The sequence below is a fragment of the Perognathus longimembris genome, chromosome 11 (genome assembly GCF_023159225.1).
Source record: "Perognathus longimembris pacificus isolate PPM17 chromosome 11, ASM2315922v1, whole genome shotgun sequence".
NCBI classification, from domain to species: Eukaryota; Metazoa; Chordata; class Mammalia; order Rodentia; family Heteromyidae; genus Perognathus; species Perognathus longimembris.
In genome coordinates this window covers 11,864,927-11,886,236 of record NC_063171.1, presented here as the reverse complement: position 1 = coordinate 11,886,236, position 21,310 = coordinate 11,864,927, and the positions used below count along the sequence as shown (strand labels likewise).

The 21,310-nt window shown below is 33.3% G+C and overlaps 1 protein-coding gene across 1 annotated transcript in view; it reads left to right on the top strand.

The window, feature by feature from the left end:
* Positions 1-9,039: 9,039 nt before the first annotated feature.
* The window catches only part of Rgs21 (regulator of G protein signaling 21), a 33,277-nt gene continuing 21,006 nt past the window's right edge, over positions 9,040-21,310 (top strand). The window contains exons 1-3 of the mRNA XM_048357307.1: positions 9,040-9,107; positions 13,613-13,689; positions 18,031-18,197. Of these exons, the coding sequence (XP_048213264.1) occupies positions 9,097-9,107; positions 13,613-13,689; positions 18,031-18,197 (255 nt within the window). The 5' untranslated portion in view covers positions 9,040-9,096. The remainder of the gene's footprint in view (positions 9,108-13,612; positions 13,690-18,030; positions 18,198-21,310) is intronic.

Sequence of the window (21,310 nt, the reverse complement as noted above, 5' to 3'; positions counted from 1 at the left end):
TTCTTCAGTCCTATATGGCTAGGCCTGTGTGCAAATTGGGCATAACGTACTGTCTCTTTTGTTCATGGCTCAAAAGGCTGTCAGTAATATAATTGAAAAATATTTCTATTTAAAATAAAGGTGGACATATGTAATTCAAACTGATTGTTAAAGAAAAATCTTAAGAAAGTGTAAGACATTTATTGTCTTAATAAGTGGCATAGAGGAAATAACTTCCAAGTCCAAATCATGTGTGCTGGTACACACCCATAATCATGACACTTAGAAGTTCAGGCCAAGGGAGAGTGAGTTGGTGGCCACCATGAACTACAAAAACAAGTTTGAGGTCATCTTGAGCTTCGTAGCAAACCCTGTCTCATAAACCAAAATAATAAAAAGAAAAAATCAATGTAGATTATTGGGTAAGATAATAAAACTATGAAAACCATAAAACTATAAAAATATGTTAGAAATACAATAATAAAATAAGTACTATAACATCCTAATATATTGAAAATTTAATTTTTCTCAGATTTGGATTGAAAAGTGTCTACTTTTGCATTAAAAGTAGTGGGAATATGTTAGAAATATAGTTGTCTACATTCACTGAAGACCACCTTAATGTTATTAAGGGAAAACAGCATATTCTCACAATAAATAAAGATTTCTAGAGAAATGTCTTAAATTTTGAAAAAGAATCCTTTTCAATTTTACAAAAATCATTTGATGAAAGAAATACTAAAGCCATTAGAAGAAAGACCCAAATATAAACATAAATTTAGGATTTTTATAATATATATGATTGATAAAGATCAAAGAACAGAACAAAGAATTGAAAACAGAATATATGAGCATAGGTAAATTCCCATTTATGAAGAAAAAAATTACACACACATGTGGGAGAGTAACTTCTGTGACCAGTGGAAAACTTAGCCTCAGCACCGTTACTCTGATGCCTCATTAACACACTAATAGGTCCTTGGGGAAAAATCTCCTTTAAAGATGTCTCCTGTGTTTGATGGCCAAAGGAAACCACCTTTAGTTATGAGAATCTCCCTTTTCCCTGTACAGAGCCTCCCTGGGGAGACTTGCTTGACCAGCTGCCTTTAGCGAAAGCTCTTCACAGTATATAGGGAAGTCTTTTCACAGTAAATAGAGAAGTCATGGTCAAAGTCTTGAGGAAATAGTAGCTAGGTGAGTTCTGTCTTGACTGGTCTATCCTCTGTTTTGATATCAACAATGTTTGTAGTAGGTCAGATCTTTGTAGTAGCCACTCTTTGAAGTAGCCACTCTTTGTAGTAGAAAACTTTTATATTAGTTTCCTCCCTGCAGTAGCAACATCAACTTTTGTATTGAAATGGATATCATGCTGTATTAATTTTACCCTTGAAGTTGTGAATTGATTTTTAACCCCATATAAACCCTGGCCCTCCTAAAATAAAGTGTGCATTGGTCCCCTCTCCTCTGCATCCCCCGTGTCCTGACTACAGTTGCAGTTACCCGGGTCCAACACACACACACACACACACACACACACACACACACACACACACCACAGAGTAAAGGTCAGGCCCAGGTGTCCAGTTCTGTAAATGCAAGATTAATATCAAGCCAAGCTTAGATCAAAAGTCACTGTGATCCCTTCTCAACCCCAACTAGCTGCAGTGTTATTTGTCATCCCATGGCATAGGAATCATAAATAGCTGGATTATGGTCCAGGTGATCAAGGGTTACTATCAAGAACCTGCTTGACGCTGGGGATATGGCCTAGTGGCAAGAGTGCTTGCCTCATATACATGAGGCCCTGGGTTCGATTCCCCAGCACCACATATACACAAAATGGCCAGAAGGGGCGCTGTGGCTCAAGTGGCAGAGTGCTAGCCTTGAGCAAGAAGAAGCCAGGGACAGTGCTCAGGCCCTGAGTCCAAGCCCCAGGACTGGCCAAAAAAAAAAAAAAAAAAAGAACCTGCTTGACAAAATAACCAAGGCACAAATAGTAGGAGGACATGGCTTAAGTGGTAGAGCATCTAGTATGTGTGAAGCTTTGAGTTGAAATTCTAGTAATGTCCTCATCCCTGTACTAAATAGTAGTAGTAGTAGAACACACACACACACACACACACACACACACACTCACACGCATATCCATTTCCATTACCATATCCATTTCATTTATGCATATTGCAAGAATCTGCTCTTCTTCAAGATGCACAAAAAGAAAGATAGCAGCACAGTGTTTTAAATGGAAATGATGGCTGGTAAAACCAAATGTGCCACAAGAAGGCTATTGCTGGAATATTTTTGGAGAAACAAAAGCAGTTACTTTTCAAATATGCCTTGAAATTTTTCACAAGAAAAAATTATAGCAAATAATTCTAAGTAATACAAATTTGATGAATAAGACTAAGGCTAGTTATCATATCAGAATACCAAAAAAGTCAATATGGAAGATAAATAGAAAATTTATGTTTCAAAGAAATATTTCCATATCAGTATGCTAGGGATTATCGACTCAGTGGATAAGAGAAAAAAATCAAACATAGTTTTGAGGGTTTTATGGGGTGGGGGTGCTGGACAGAAAAGCATATTGTGGTGATAGTATCTGCCTTAACGACCGGTATAAAGTTCTTACTTTTGAGACATATTGTCCTAAAGCAAATTGATCAAAAACTAATGTATGTATGACATTTCTAACTTTACTGTAGTCAGTCTATAAGTTAAACCTAAGTACCATTTGAGTAGAAGATTAAACATCTCAAGTGGTCAAGGAAAGATAAATTCAATGGGAGACTTGCTTCTGTGATTCCCGGCAGCACGCTCACTTGATAACTTCCTCCCATCTTTCTAATGTGGAGAAGAATGTCCTTTCAGCAATAATCTGTGAATTAAGAGAAACCCATTTAGTCTGTCAAAAAGTTAAATGACTATCATGGGATTCATGGGATAATATGCCAGCTTTTTTTTTTTAACTAAATCTTAAGATGGAACAAATTGCTTTAACTGCTTATTTTCCTTCTGTATTCTAGAAAATGTAATTAACTTTGAAAGTTAAGACAGTATGAAGCAAAATTACTGTTTAGAGGAAACTATCCAGTTATTAACAAAATACATAAGGACAATCTCTTTATGTGTTGAGTAAAGTGATTGGCTTGAGGAGAATTTTACTTGCCACTTTCCTCTGTCTTATGGGAAAACTTAAGTAAGATGAGACAAATTATCCATAGTTGGAATCTAAATGTAATTTAAATAATAGAAGTAACTGAAATGTTTGTTATAGCTCAGACAATTATTTCCATTTACTATAACATGCAATAAGAGAAATAGAGCTAATAATATAAAGTAGAATGTATGCAATGTTTCATATATTTTGGAAGTAATTATGAACTTCAAGGTGTATATTATATAAATGTATATAAATATAATACATAATATGTTTATGTAGATATAACTATAGCTATATCTATTTAGCAGTATCTATTTAGACATATCTACATATATGCAGATATAGATGTGTATTTATCTATATGTTAAATATATACACACACATATATATCTTAAATTTATCCTGATTCATTTCATTTTAATGACTAATATCCTTAATTATAAGGATTATTGGATAACCTGCCTTTTAGAATATTTTTTTAAATGCTACAATTTGCAGACTCTTACTGACTTGTCAGAATTTCAGTGCCCAGTCTACTTGGCTGAAATAAAGTTTACAAAGTATTTTGTAAAGGATATTTGTAAGTTCTGCTGCTAAAATTCTTCCAAAAATATGTTATTTGGCATTATTAATGTTTCCATGACTCCTCCCTAGATTGAATTATTGTCCATTAAATACTGAGTTGTTTACAAGAGAGTTCCAAACAAAACCCAAAAAAGGAAAACAAAGGGAAGGGGAGAGGAAGGAGAAAGGTAAAGGAAGGGATGGGAAAGGAAGGGGAAAGGACAGGAAAAGAAAGGAAAGTTGGAACTGGAGAACTTATAACACTTGTTCTATGTACAAAATGTCGATGGCAAAGTTGAACTATGCTGAAAATACCAATAATATGATTACAATGTTAATATCTGTATGTTAGAATACTCAGCAACAGTAGAAAAAAGCTTCTTGGGACTAATTAATACCAAATATTATAAAGACTATGAGATTTCAGTATGAAGATCAACATTATTTACTTTCTGTCTTCCAAAGACACTGTTTAAAATCTTGATAATAATCCTATTTTACTAGAATTTATGATGTTTCAAATTTAATTTTAATTAATAATGTATATAAATCCACCAAATGTACACTTTAATTTGGCCTTTTTTTTTTTTCTTGGCCCGTCCTGGGCCTTGGACTCAGGGCCTGAGAACTGTCCCTGGCTTCTTTATGCTCAAGGCTAGCTTTCTGCCATTTGAGCCACAGCACCACTTCTGGACGTTTTCTGTGTATGTGGTGCTGAGGAATTGAACCCAGGGCTTCATGTCAAGCACTCTTGCCACTAGGCCATATCCCGCAGCCCTCATTTGTCTTTTAAGGCATTAAAAATAGGTCTTGGTAAGCTTTTTAAATATTTCTCTATTATTGAGGTGGATATTTTCTTGGACTGTCTAGAACTGGTATTCTGCTAAAACACAAAACAGACATTCAGGACCTACAGTCACCAGGTGTGACTAGAAAGTAAAGTAAAAGATTTTGTAGCACGCAGACTAAGGGTACACACACATACACACACACAACCACACACACAGACACACACACACACACACACACACACACACACACACACCACGTACACAAATGAGCATTGCATTTCCAATAACTATTTGGTAGAAGAAACATGTATCCGTCATATTGCCATTACTCAAACATTTCAAGCTTCTCTTTCAGAATTGCTCCAAGAAATAATTTAAGGGCCCTATCAAATAGAGGCTCTTTGCTTTAAAAACTGTCCCTCACATTGCAGTAACTGCAGGCACAAAATATTTTTTTAAAATAGAGTATTCTCCTTTGTTTATAAAAACAAATTTAATTTTTAAATTATTTTGTCCGCAAGTAAACTGCTATTGTAGCCCTCATATTTACACCTCAGTTCAGTTTTACTGTGAACTGTCCTGCCTCCCTAAATTCATTCTTTCTCTTGATACTGCTACCACTATTGTTTCAGGTGTCAGGGATTTGCATGTGAGCCACATCTCCACTCCTTTTCTCTTCCATTATTTGTGACTGCAGACTGGCTCATGTCATAAGCCTCCTGTTTATGTCCTACTAAAGCTGGGATGAAAACACACATCACCATGTCGAGACTTTTCTGTTGAGATGTATTCTCACAAAGGTTTCACCTATACTAATTCTAAAGCTCAAGCCATTAATTCCTTGATGACAATACTGTACTTAAGATTTTTTATCATAATCATAGCCAGATTGTGTAAAAATATATAAAGGAAAACACGGCAAGCCTATACAGCAATCTGTACAATAAATTGACTTAGTATTTTCCTTCTTAGTCTTATATCTTAAAACACTCTCCCAATTTCAATAATGTAGAAGCTCAAAGAATTCAAGGTTACTATGAGAAGTAAAAGGTCTACAAGTACTTGCACTCACTGCTCTGCTGTCAAAATGTGTATTTATTTCACTATCTTTTATCAGCTTTCACAAATTTTATAGAGTGACAGTCTATGGATATGTTACATTCCTTCAGCCCCTATATGAGCAGCTGCAAACTTCATGGCTCAAAACAAATAAATGAACACCTTATGATCTTACAGTCCAGTGGTCCCAGAGTCGAAAATCTGTCTTGAATAACAAAATCAAACTATTGCAGTAGCAGTTGCTGGTTTTATCTAGAAAACAACTTCTTACATAACTTAATTCCATGTTCCCATCTTCACATATTCTACTACTGATTTCAATCTTCCTCCCACCCATTTTAAGAGATTCCAAATAATTACACTGGGTTCACTGGAAAAAAATGTATGCTAAACCTTAAAACTCTCTTTAGCATGAGAGATAGTATTTTATGTAGACATTAGGAAGTGGACATATTGAGGAGTCATTATTCAACCAACCACACTGGGAAAAGCTGTGATGATTGAACCTGAACTCCATTACACTAAAAGCTAGTGGTACTTAGATGCACCAATGATGTCTATCTGTGGAAACTGATTATCCAGATGTAGTGAACAATTTATAACACTCATTTGGTGCAAGAAAAAAGATTAGCCTCTCTTGCACTTCATATTTCAGGCTGTTATTTAAATATATGATGCCTAATTCTTGTCTGATCCTGAACAAGGAAAAGAAGATTGTAGAAAAAACGGGAAGCATACATTTAAGTATATAATAATTGTGGTTTGTAACAAGAATAAATTGGGAAATACCATGATTACAATTTATCAAACTTAAAATAAAATCTTCAATTATTGTTTTAATATAAAATAAGTCTGTTCCAAGCTCCTATTTCTTTTTTTTTCTCTCAAATTTTTATTATCAAACTGACGTACAGAGAGGTTACAGTATCATACGTTGGGCATTGCATACATTTCTTGTACTGTTTGTTGTCTTGTCCCTCATACCCTCCCCCCTTTCCCTCCCCCCCCCAGGTGTTCAGTTCACTTACACCAAACAGTTTTGCAAGTATTGCTTCTGTAGTTATTTCTCTTTTTTTACCCTGTGTCTCTCGAATTTGGTATTCCCTTTGAATTTCCTACTTCCAATACCAGTAAACACGGTTTCCAATATACTCAGATAAGATTACAGAGATAGTGTAGGTACAAACATAGGAAGGTGATACAAAACATCATCAATAATAGAAACTACACATACACATAGGACGTTGAAAGTAGTTACAACTGTGATATATCACTTGTTTCCATAACATGGAGTTCATTTCACTTAGCATCATCTTATGTGTTTCTAAGGGTATAGCTATTGGGCCTTGTGATGCTCTGCTATGGCTTGCCTAAACCTGTACTAATTATTCCCAATAAGGGAGACCATAGAGTCCATGTTTCTTTGGGTCTGGCTCACTTCACTTAGTATAACTTTTTCCAAGTCCTTCCATTTCCTTACAAATGGAACAATGTCATTCTTTCTGATAGAGGCATAAAATTCCATTGTGTAAATGTACCACATTTTCCTGATCCATTCATCTATGGAGGGGCATCTGGGTTGGTTCCAGATTCTCGCTATGACAAATTGTGCTGTGATGAACATTGTTGTGCTGGTGGCATTACTGTGATTTTGTTTGTGGGCTTTTGGATAGATACCCAACAGTGGGGCTGCTGGGTCATAGGGGAGTTCTATATTGAGCCTTCTGAGGAATCTCCATACTGCCAAGCTCCTATTTCTTAAAAACTTTACATAGTTTCACAAACAGAATATTTGAACTTGAGCAACTTGTTAAAATGTATTGTTTTAAAACATGTATTATGGATTCAAGATTTCATTATTGTTTTGCTGTAAAAGTAAATATATGCTTAATGTTTCAGTTTTTGCATATCATGAGAACATTAATTAATGTTGCTTGAATTAATGAATGAATGGAGTTAATTAATGATATCCCTTCTTAATAATACACTGACATATCATGTCATCTACTCTACTTTTATAAGTCTCATTAACTCAAGGTCATTCATATACTAGGCATTTCTACAAAGCAGATAAAGGGAGAGGTTTCAATAGTAAGTCAGGTCAAAACAATTTATGCATCCTTCTAATTTCTTTTTTCCACTCTCAAAATCATTCTTCTTTAATCAAATAATCATGTTTAATTTATACTGAGGGTTTAATTTATATGTGTATGTGTGTATTCACATATAAAACATGTTATCATGAATATTTATATATTTAAATATTCGAAACTATATAGTTATACACATATATATGAATATATCTTTATATCTGTATAGATCTCTTTCACTTTCTGCATATACCTACATAACAGATAGATTCATGTAGAGATATGCAGATAGAGAGAGACAAATGAAATACAGATCAAGAGAGATGGATAAAGACAGTTATCAAATCAATATATCTCTGTATAAATCTATATATAAGCCTATGTAGAGACATGTCTACACAGAGCTATATCTATCTATCTACCTATCTATCTGTATATCTTTACAGATATACAGATAGAAATGTCCTTAAATCTATCTATCTATATCTATTTATCTATCTATCTATCTATCTATCTATCTATCTATCTATCTATCTATCTGTCTGTCTGTCTATCTGTCTAACTATCTACCTATCTATCTATATCAGAATGGAGATCCATATATGTGCATATAAATATATACATATATGGTAAATTTAAAAGTATATATGTTAAGTTTATTATGAAACGTATCTGCTACAATGAGATAAAATCCTGATGAAGCACAGTGTATCAGAACATTGTCTACCACCAAAAATACCAGTATTTTGCTTTTATTTGTATAAGCATATTAGTATATTTAAAAATTTAACCATATTTAAATAAATATTAGCATATATTTCATGGGATTTATGGTAAAAAGTTATAGATACATTATTCTGCTACCAAACTACATAAGTTAAAAAAAGAATGCTTTTCCTAGAAGATTCATTCCATGTGAAAAAACATTCTCAACTACTTAAAAATTGCAGCTGTGAAATTATGAATATGGATATTTCCTCACACATTCTGAGAACCAAGAAACAAAGAAAAGAAAACTGACCTTTTGGACAAATTGAATACTAAATGTGAATGATATATACGATATGATTATTATAAAATATTATCAAATAGTAGTATAATATACATTAAAATATAGTAAGTATTTGGAGCAATGATTGTCTTATGAATAAATCTATATCAAGTTCAGCATGTAAACTGTCAAATGAAATGGATGTAGCCAGACTCAGAAAAATGTAACATTTTTTTGGAAGGCTCATTTGTTACTTCAAAGTTTAAATGTTTTGACCACAGAAAAGTTAAAAAGAAAATAGAAAGAGCTGAGAGTAACAAAATTCAGAGAATGCCAATTTGTAACCTAGAGATAGGTATTTTCATACTAATTATAATGTTCCTTCTGTCACATTACCCTCAGCTTGAAGATCAGTCAGAAAGAGAAATTTAGCATCATCTGTGACAGAGTGGACGAAAAATGCCAGTAAAGTAAGTTGTGGTTTAAATCTACTTGTATCTTGGAAGATATACAAATGAAACAGTCAAGTTTTGTACATGTTTTGTTTCTTTCATTAATAATAAATACAATGATGTTGTCCTCCTGGATTTTTCTCCTTTCTCTATAAATTTCTTCTGTCCTAAAAATGTATCAACCATATGTGCCATATTTGGCTTTCCTTTTCAGTAAATTCTGCAGCTTTGCTAGACATGGGGAGATGATAAAGTGGAGAAAGACCACTGTTATGTCTTTATATGATATTTTCCAAAAAAATTACAAGCCATGTAAGATGTGAATATATTAACCTGGCAAAAAGTATTTGTTGTTGCAAAACTTACTGAAAAACTTTTTCAAGAAATAGCAAATGCAGGATAAGGAAGCAGCTGGCACTTCCTCAGGCACAAGGATTCCTTGCTTGAATTTTCCATTCTCCAGCACACTGCTAATTAAGTGTGAACAGCTAAGTTGTTGGAGTCCACATTTTTTAATGCAATACAACTGGTTCTAGCTGGCACAATTAGCAGCATAACTGGTAGCTTTCATGCAGTTCCCATCTGGCCTGGCTCTTTTCCGGACATATAATATGGGGACTGCTGGCCTTGATGGCACTTGCTTAATGAAGAAAAGAGACAGGAAATCAGCCCAAACCCCATGAAATACTAAGTGCTATTTTGGCTTCAGATACCGTGAATGTTCACGGCTAATCATACACATGCAGAAACCTATTCTAATTATTCAATAGGAAATATATAAACACACATGTAGGAGAAGATTCAGACAAAGCCTATGTTACAATTCACATATGTAATGATAACATGGATCTTTGTTTGGTGATTTAAAGGATTGCACAAGTTAAAAAACCGGGCACTCAAATATCATTTTAAATCAGCCACTCCTTTATTTAGTGAAATTATTTTCTGATATTTATTTATTTAATGCTGGCGGAGCTTAAACTCAGGGCCTGTATGCTGTACTTAGCTTATTTTGCTTAAGGCTGGTGTTTTAGCATATGAGCCACAGCTCTACTTAAAACTATTTTTTCTAATTAATTGGAGATAAAAGTCTCACAGCCTTTCCTTCCCACTCTGGCACTTAACTATAATTCTCAGATCTTAGCCTCCCGAGAAGCTAGAATTACAGGCAAGAGCTACTGATGCCAAGTATTTTTATAATTTAATGAAAAAGCTTGCATTTTCCATAAATAACCTAAGAAATATGCTATTGTTATTTTGTACTGTAAACATTTTCCATGTAATAATCATTAAACAGCCAATTGCCACAACCAAACTATTATTTAGATAAAGCTCTGGCATGAAGTATGATAAAACCCTAATGGAAGAAAACTACTTCATTACAATTATCATAAATGCTCTAAAGAAGAGCAACAGTTATATTAGGCATTAGCTTAGTCATATTATAAAGAGTTAGAGTTGTACACACATACACCAGTGTCTGGATTCTAGATCTTCCCTTTACTATATGTGAAATACTTTTCCAGTTACCAACATTTCTGACCTTTGGACTCATTGGTAATATGGGAATTAATTGAACTCTTATTTTCAAGATTAAATGAAGTGAAGAATGTGACATGGACAAAACTATGCAGTGAACATTTTGTATATCCAGAAGTTCTGTATATATTAATGGTATGATAAGTATTATATTTCAGTTTGTTCCTTAATGCCAATAATTAGCATTTTCACCAATTCACAAAAAAAATATAGTATGTAAAAAAAAAATCGTTAATGACAATGAGCAAAGATTTTCCCTAAAGTAGTTACAGGCCATCTAATTTTGTAAAAGTAAATACTGCCCTACCTACAATGTAGGTGCACGATAATTTAAAAGAAAAAGATCTCAGCATTTCTCTCTTAATCACACCCATTAGATACATACCTTCAAAGAGCTAAAGGGTAACTTTTCCCTTTACAGCCAATGGCATTTTGTGGATCCTATATAATATTAGCATAAGCTAGTATCTGGAATTGTATTGTTTATAATATTACACAAGGATATCTATGAAATACCTGGTAGCATTTAGTATATCTCTGTGATTCAAAGTGTTTGCGTTCAGTTGCTGTTAGTTCAACATCATCTCCAAGATTTTCTTCTTTTTATTTTTATGGTTTCTCACACAAATGATAGCAATAAGGGAAATTACCCTTTATTTGAAAATTTCATTCTCAAAGATATTTTTTACTTCTTTTTTTTTTGCCAGTCCTGGAGCTTGAACTCAGGGCCTGAGCACTATCCGTGGCTTCTTTTTGCTCAAGGCTAGCACTCTGCCACTTGAGCCACAGTGCGACTTCTGGCCTTTTCCTCTCTATGTGGTGCTGAGAAATGGAACCCAGAGCTTCATGTAAATGAGGCAAGAACTCTTGCCACTAGGCCATATTCTCAGCCCCACTTTTTACTTTTTTATAACATCTGGGTGAACTATTCCTTTTCTCTTTGGCTATTGCTTCATGGATGTGATATTGTTCATTGTCTACAACTTCCAGAATTCCATCATGTTCTACTGCCTTCCAGGGAGGCTTCCACATTAACTTCTTTTTCCTTACCCAGAACACCCTATCTGTGGCATTTTAACTCCCACAATGTAGCTATACTTTTCAATAATATTTTAAATATAGTCTACAAACATCTAGAAAGCCATTGTGTGCCTTTCCGTTGAATGCTTTAATATCTACCTTTATATAAAGCTTGGTTGTCATTCACTGGTTACTTGTTAACAGATTCAACCAGTATTTCTTCCTGCTCGCAGGGCAGGAAGAGAACAACACTGTTATTGGAAAATTTAAAAATGAATTGGGAAAGAGATGTTTATTGTTGAATGAATTTGCCTGTTTCTCACTCTACCTTGTGTTCCTTAATCAAACTGGAAGCATCTTGTTGTGGCAAGCCTTCTATCTATCCTGTGAATTAGCATACATCCATGGGTACTAAGTTGCTTTAAATTCTAATACCATGCTAACCACTAAATTTAAAATCTCACTACAAATATTTTTAAACCAGCACATTTCAAGTGACCATATGGTCATTTCAGAATTTTTACAAATTTTAACAATGTAATACCTGAAATATAGATTCTTCATGAAACAGGTAATATAATAAACAACTGCTCTATAAAGTAAAATTAAGTCTAGGATTTTGTTTCATCTTTAACTTATGAAAGATGAAACCTGAGAAGTCTGAATCTTTTTGATTACCCATGTAAATGAAAATGTGCCACTTAAAAATAATGTCTTAGATAATTTTCGGTCCTGGAAATTTGATATTCCCAGAGATAAAAATAAATAAATAAAAACAAAGGGCCCCTAACTGGAGAAAATTAGACCATGGCAATCATTTCACATTATCATAGAGTACGGTAATCAATTCACATTATCATATTTATGATTCTTTCTTTTTTTTTTTTTAACGCCAGTCCTGGGGCTTGAGCACTGTCCCTGGCTTCTTTCTGCTCAAGGCTAGCACTCTACGACTTGAGCCTCAGCGCCACTTCTGCCTTTTTCTACAAATGTGGTGCTGAGGAATCAAACCCAAGGCTGCATGTATACAAAGCAACCACTCTACCACTAGGCCATGTTCCCAGTCTATGATTGTTTCTTTGATGGGCAGATGCAAAAGTTCTATAGGATTTCCTAGGTATGAGACTATCTTATTTTATTTCAATCATTGTAATTTAAAGATTAAATTGGTTCATCTATTCTAGTAACTACGTATTTGTTGTTTTTTCAAATTTTTAGTATCAAACTGGTGTACAGAAAGGTTCCAGTTTCATAAGTTAGGCATTGGATACATTTCTTGTACTGTTTGTTACATCATAACTATGTATTTGTATCACAGCTACAATTTGGCTCTTTTTTTCTTCAAGAAGAGATTTATTGTGTAGAGAAGCTTGTTTATTAGGACCTTCGTTTATTAAAGAGAAAGTATGATGTATTTGCACCTCAGAAAAGGACATCTTAAACCTAATATATTATTTATTCATCATATCACCAAAGTGTACATTCTACAGGAGACTTACAACTATAAATTTTTGACTGCTTTTAAAAAAAAGAGTAGTCTGTGTTGTTAGATTCTTATCTGTTCAAACAAATGTATACCAGTCTAAAGAGAAATAAAGTCTCACTCAGAGGAGGTAAACTGTTTATGAAACATTGAAATAAAATATTTTCACAATTTCCAAATCTTTTATGTTTAATGCATTTTAAAATTATTTTGTGGTACATAAGTGTGAAATGGATATTTTTCTTTGCTATGAAATATTCAAAAATGTTTCATTCACTATCACTGCTATCAGAGGGACATCTTGGATACAGACCAAATCAACATTGGACAATTAAAAATGAACATTTTTCCTATTGCTTCCCAGATATGATATCTTTCTAGTGCCTTTTTATATAAATAGTATAGTTTAACACAGGAATATAATTCAAGTATTAGTAAATTATATAAAATAAAAAGATCACAATGCTATTGTCAAGGGTAGATGTTGTTTCTACAGGTCACCAACTACAGAAGCAATGACATGGCCTGAAAAAATGGACACACTCTTAGCCAATCAAGGTAAGATGCAAACCAAAATACCATTGTATTTGCATGTGTTAATTGTAAAATTGTAAATGATATGTGTTACATGCATTCAATGTACTGATGTCAGTTTAAGCTCTCTTTTACTAGTTTCTCTGCAGAAAATAATTAAACCTGAAAAGAGCAGAATAAGGCTTCAGACTGGCTTAAGAGGCAGAGTACCTGACTAACAATTCCAAGGGTCTGAATTCAATCAGAAATTGGATTTCCATCAGTAATTCAAATAAATGCTCTTAAAAGACCCATAATTTTAAAGGTCTAAAGTTTAGATATAGAGATAGGTTGTATCTGATATTTATTTGTAGATACTCCATATATTAAGACAAAAGACAAATTACAAGTAGCAAGTAAGAAGCTTTTCATTTTCTGGTTCTCCCTGTCATTTAATATATAAGATAACTGCTTCAAAACCTGAAGAATTTAAAATACTCTTGTTTTACATACACTTTGAACTAAACACATATATTTTAAGGTATATGCATCTCTATTATTTTCAGCTTTAATAATTACAAAAACATTTAACTATGTATGTACTATCATGTATAAATATATTTATATTCAATAACAAGTGAAATTGGGAAAATCTGGCCCAGTTATAAACAACTTGTTCGATTTATTTACATGAACTATTTTGTAAAATATAATCACAAATGGGTCTTTAACTTCTGTTTCTATTAGCATTTCTTGCATCAGTTCTATCTACACCAGGAAGAAAAAAGATACATAAAATTATATAAATATTTATTATTTTACCCATCTGTTTACTTATTCATTTATTTTGAGGTTCCTGGGGATAAACTCTGGGTCTTACATTTATTAGGCAAGCCCACTACTATTTAAACCTTGCTTCTGGTTTAAGCCTTTCTGTTTTATTTTGTATTTAGTTTTGTTTTTCCACATCGGGCCATGTCTTAATTTTGCCTTGGGTAGCCTACACTGTGAATCTCCACTTCTCACTTCTCATTTCTCACTTTCTGAGTATCTAGGATTACATTCATGTTCCCCCATGCCTTTCCTGTAAGAAATATGTTCAGTGAGATAATGATGTATTAATTGAATGAAATTTCCACTTAAAGTAAAAAATAAATAAAAATAGTATGAGAAAATGTTGAAAATTATAAAGCTGAAATAATTTTTCATTCTTATTTACTTATATATAAATTTATATTGACCTTCCTGAAACATTAGTATAAATAATCCATGTAAATCCTGTAACCCAATTAATGATATATACAAAAATGCTTTGTTGCCATGTTTGGATGGTGGGTTTTGTTTTCTCTTAAGGATGTAATCAATAAAACAGATTGCATTTGCTGAATCTCCTCAGAGAAAGTCTGCTTGTTGTGATGTGGCAGGGATTTCTGTGAAAATGCATCACAGAACAAAGGCCAAAAGGCCATGAAATCAAGACAAACACCTCTCTGCAGAAGCCCTAGGATTTTCTGTTATAACTCACAGAAAGAAGAAAATGCAGGGTTTCTTTTTTAACAGTTTAAGCACTCACCAAATTATGTTTTTTTTGTCAATTTGAGCATATACTTTTCATGCACTGAGTAGGGGCTCTCTCTCCTGCGGCTCTCACTTCCTATTTTTGGCTACTCTGCTCTGTGTTTCACCTAAGAGAGCTCACTGTTCATTCAATAAACACTCTCAAATAATGATGTTAATTGTATATAGTATACTCTTCCAAAATTATTTGGCATCTTTTAAAACTCAGAGCTGTATGTGTAGCTAGGCCCTAGTTTATGCCTGCAATCACATCTCCTTAGAAGAATGACCTCTGAAGGATTAAAGTTGGAAGCCAACCTGAGCTTCAGAAAACCCCTTGAGATTCCATCGTCAAAATCACCATCAAATAGCCAGGCTGGAGGTATGGCTCAAGTGACACAGTGTCAGTCAAGCAAGAAACCAGAGAACATGTGAGGCCCTGAGCACTAACACTCTTGTACACCATATTAAGCTGAGAAAGGAATGCATTATGAGTTCAGAGTAGCCTTTACATAAAACTGAGGAGAACTATGGCATAATTAAAATTTTTTGATCTCTTACCATTTTAGTTGGATGTTTTTAGATAATCTAAAAAGGAAGAAGCTTTACACATCTTAATGACAAACATAAAATACTAGGTATAAATATGCAAGGTTACCTCTATTACAAAGTATATTTTTATCTTGTATGCATAAAATAAGCTTTAATATGATTCTGTTTAGCCCTTCCAAGTGCATGTTTGTTTGGACCACATTCAGGGAAAGTTTTTGTTTTTTTTTTTGCCAGTCCTGGGCCTTGAACTCAGGGCCTGAGCACTGTCCCTGGCTTCCTTTTGCTCAAGGATAGCACTCTGCCACTTGAGCCACAGTGCCACTTCTGGCCGTTTTCTGTATATGTGGTGCTGGGGAATTGAACCCAGGGCCTCATGTATAGGAGGCAAGCTCTCTTGCCACTAGGCCATATCCCCAGCCCCAACAGGGAAATTTTTAATCCAGTGTTGCTGAGGAGTTTTATAATATAAATCTGTGTCACAGAAAACTGGATGTATTTTTAAATGCAAGAAATGTGCAGTTAATTGAATTTATATAGTGCTTTCTTATAAATGACATCTACATTCTGAAATATTTCTACTGAGAATTTTAATTGTTACCTGAAACTTTTCACAATGACATCTTATTTCAAATAAAGCACAATGTCAAATCATTTAATCCAATGATTTTAGACAACTAAATCTTGTTCAAGATTCTTTATCTTACAAGACTTCTATTTTCTAAAAACTGATGTAGCTCTGCTCCATTAAGTTTATTCTTGTATTTTCTTACACTCTGGTCAATATTCTTTATTCATAATATCTCCATAAAGTTCCTTTCTCTACCTTGATATTTGACAGATCGAGTCACTCTTCTTGAAGCCTCCAGAGAGATGCTTTGAGTGCATGCAAAGGGCCCTCCTGGCAGGCAGAGGAGAAACTACCAGTGTTTTGGAAGGCAAATTCCCCTGAGGGACTTGTACAACAGTGTTTTCCTCCCCTGACACATGCACAGCCTCAATCAGGAACAGATAATGCTAAGAAGAATGAGACTAGAAACATGACTAAACTGGCATTACCACATTGAATTTGCCTGGTCATCACAGAAGACGGAATATGACCTTTCTATCCTATTACCTAGTGAAAGACTTACTTTACTCAGCCTTAAAATTATTAGCACACTTACCTTCTCAAGTGAATGTATTTCACAGTACACTTTGATGAGAAGAGCAGAGAAGTAAGGATCTAAACAGGTTCTCACAAACGTATATATCCATCAGAGTAAGAAATAATGGCCTATATTTGGCTGCAAGTAAGAAAAGGGAAAGATGAAATGGATAGATATGACAAATTACATGATCTTTCTGGTTACTAACATTTTTAAGCATATACTAACAAAGACAAAGGAAATAAGCCTTCAAGTAAGTAGACCCATTTGTAGTCTTTAGTTAAAAGTTGCCAGAGAAATGCTTGTTATGGTGCAAACACTGTGCAAAGGGTACATGAAAGAAGAATGGAAGGGATCAATATTTTCATAAGGAAATTTTGAGGAAGAGCCCCATTGTTTGCCTTTCAAAATAAAACCTCTATTACCAAATAAAAGAAGTATTCTCATTAAGTTACCCTCAGCTTAAAGATTATAGTTTTCTGATACAGTCACATAAACCAATTCTAGCATTGGTTCTTTTCCCTTAAGCCCAAACAAATGCAAATTATTTATGTATTTTTGTTGTGTGTGGAGCATGAATCTCATGGGGTCTGTTTTCATTGCTGGCTTTGAAACAAGATCCTCAGATCTCAGCCTTTTGAGTAAGACTAGAGGAATGAGGTACCAAGGCCTGACACAAATTAATTTTTGAATATGAAATTGTTACTTCATCAACTGAAACACTGATATTTTTACTATGCAGTTAGTATAATACCATTAATATAGCCTAAAATTAGTGCAACAGGATTAAAAAACAACCTAAGGGGATTCCTGTGAAGTCACCGTCAAAAGAGTTTCCAAATGCCATTTCTAAACTTTTCTTAACCTGAAAGAAAATGTTCATTTTTCTTTGTTGGTGGAGTTAGTAGAAGAAATATGTTTTTACATATTTTGTGTTTATGATTATTGATTAGAAATAAGATTCTCTAAAGTTCAAAACTAAAGGATGTAAATGTTAAACTAAGTAAGATGATGAATATTTACTAACAGCTACTGAGGAATTGCTCACTGTAATAACGCAATGTACTCATTTTTTTGTCATTTTTCTGCTCTGTATGTTATTGAACAAATATTTCTCACATATGTCTTATAGCTGGTTTAGATGCTTTTCGAACATTTCTAAAATCAGAATTTAGTGAAGAAAATGTTGAATTTTGGCTTGCCTGTGAAGACTTCAAAAAAACAGAATGTGCAGAAAAGATAGTTTCCAAAGCCAAGAGAATTTATTCTGAATTTATTGTAGCTGATGCACCAAAAGAGGTGAGTGAAATCCTTCAGGATATTGGAGGCTCTCATCTCCTAACTGATCTGTTCAAAGACAGAGTACAATTAGCTAAATCCATAAAATTGAAGTGTAATCAATCCCTGGTTTTGAATGAAAACTAGCCTTAGACTTTAACATAATTTCTGCCAAGATCTTGTTTTAAAATAACTTGCCATATATTTTTGAACATCTACTATGTAGAGACCAGATAGGACAAAAAATTCTATTGTGACAATACTATTTACAAGATTGTGAGTGTGTGTGTGTGTGTGTGTGTGTGTACATATTAACTCTGGGACTTAAACTCAAGGTCTTGCACTCTCGTTTAGCATTTTTGTGCAAACCTAGCACTCTACCATTTGAGCCACCATTTAACCCATATGAAAACTGTTGAAAATTAGTGCCTAGTACTTCAAAATACACACCTCTAAATTCAACTTGACAGAAAACCTATTTTAAAACACTGTTGTATTCAGTACAATTCCTTTTTTATCCTTTTTTGGAAATGGTAGAGTGAAAAATTGTGCTGTATAGTCCTCTTAGATATTCTTTTAAAAAAAAGTAATCCATGTGGAAGGGAAAAATCACTTTCACTGTAAATTATTCAATTTTAATATATAAGAAACTTCCTTGATTGCCTGTAATAATGTTGTACTTTCTACAAGGAGACCCTCTCTCTTCTACTCTCTCTCTCCTCTCTTCTCTCCCTCTCCAATCCCTCCTTCTTCCTCCTCCCCCTCCCACACAAACTGCTCAAAGAGGGAAGCTGAACTCAGAGCCTCTTTATGTAAGCAAGGTATTTAGCACCCAGCAGCATTTCCAACTACTTTTACTTACTTGAAAATAAAATAAACCAAGAGTGTGATGTAATTATCACATAATTTGTACTATAGAAAGATCAAATTCACTGAAAAGGCCTTAAGGAAAATCTGTATAGATATCAGCAACAGCTCCCACAAAAGTGTTTTCTCTGTGATCCATCTTATTTGTACTTTATTGCATTTGCACAACTGATATCACCATTGAACATTTCCATAATCTTATGTTAATTGTAAATGGAAAGTATAAACAATTTGTAATTTAAAGCTGTTTTGGTGTTTTGCCAAATATATTATATAAGCAAGAAGTTTTAATATACAAGTAGCAAGCAAACAGGAAGCCACATAAAACTATTTACAACACACATAAACTCATAGTTCCAGTCACCTTACCCACAAAAGTGAAAAACATATATTCTTACCAATATCAGTAGTTACTATAATTTCAGGGCCAAAATCAGGGTTTATGGTGTGTGTGATTGTGTACTTATGGGGACAGGGGATAAGAATACATGAAATTCAAAAATATTATTCAAATTTGTAAATAAAGATATCAGTAGTCCAAATATTAGATGAATGTTAATTACTGCAACAGTTATTAGGGTACTATACCATCAACAGATCAATGAATATCTGAGGCATGGCTGGAATTCACAAGAAGGAGAAAATAACTTTAATCTTCTATAAAGTTATTGCAGCCTTCATTTAAAGTTACCATTTAAATATCAGTATTTCTGGGAAAATGAAAATGTATATATATAAATTTGTTCCATCTCTGGAAATATATTGAAGCAAATCATAAGAGTTTATATTTATTCTGATAATACTGTTTTGCAAACCATTTTTATCCCTTTATTAGTTTACAAAATTAGCCCTACTTATTTTGGAATAACATTATAATCAAACTATGTATTAAATATCTTATAATAGAAAATTTCATCTTTTCAAGGGCAGCTGAACTCTAAGGTATATAATAAATTAGCAGTTTTGGCAAAAAATGGTTTTGCTTATTTTTTAAACATTCTTTTCAAATTAAATTTGTATACAATAATAATTTAGCTAACTAGAATAGTATTCATATTTGCATACAAAACTTTTATAGGTCTTTATGAATTATTCATCCATTCAATTTACTTATTTATTTATTTGCCAGTCTTTGGTCTTGAAGTCAGGGCATGGGAGCTATTCCTGAGCTTCTTTTACTCCAAGTTATCACTCTATCAATTGAGCAACAGCAATACCTCTGGCTTTTTTGAGTAGTTTATTGGAAATAAGACACCTGTCCTTTCCTGCCAGAGCTGCCTTTAAACTGCAGTCCTTAAATCTCAGCCTCCTGAGTAGATAGGATTACCGGCATGACTGGAACCTAGCTCATGCAATATTTTTTATTAAATAATATATAATTAAATTATGAATTGTTTCAAGTAAAACTTATTGTCCACTTGGAATATTTTTAAAATATCAGAAATGAGAACTGCATTGAAAATAAAGTACTTGTATTTATATAAATATACTCAAACACATAACCATTCTCATTCCTATTATTTATCATTAATTGTTTCTAATTCTGGCATTCACAACTTATATACTATACAACTACATTCTTCAAAATATATCTGCACATTCTCATGTGTTATGTGCTAGATGTAGAGTAGCTGTTCATATGTTGATTTATTAAATTGATTTGAGTGTTCCCACAGTGGAATCACAGACTAGAAGTAAATTGGCATATAAAACAAAAAGTATGACAATAAGACCACATTTAAAGCTCATTATTATCACAGTAGAAAAGAATTAATTCTACCTGGAGATTCAGAGAGCAGATATTACAGAGTGATTTCACATAGTAGGTAGGTTATAAAACACGCTGTATTATAAGTATAAAGAAAAGAAGAAAAAATAATATGTCAGAGTGAGAGTAAACTGCTTTAACATTGATATGTGAAGCTTTCTATTATTTTCTAAAAATTACAAATATTTGATATTTCAAAGGGGAGAACAAGTATGGTAAATGAGATTGGATATGTAGACAACAATGGAGATATAGAAATGAAAGGAATGGTCCTAAATTTGTTGAGTAGGTTTGACAAGATTAGTTGACATATTTGAATTGTAAGTTTAAAACTGTGATATTTTCCATAATAATTTAAGATGCTTTATATAAAAATTCCTCCCATTTCTCGATAGTCAATTTTAGTTGTCTGATTGTTACAGAGAATGTAAATTATAAACAATTTCCATTGGCAGAAAATTCTACATAAAACAACTAAGTCATATTATACTAATTGTTA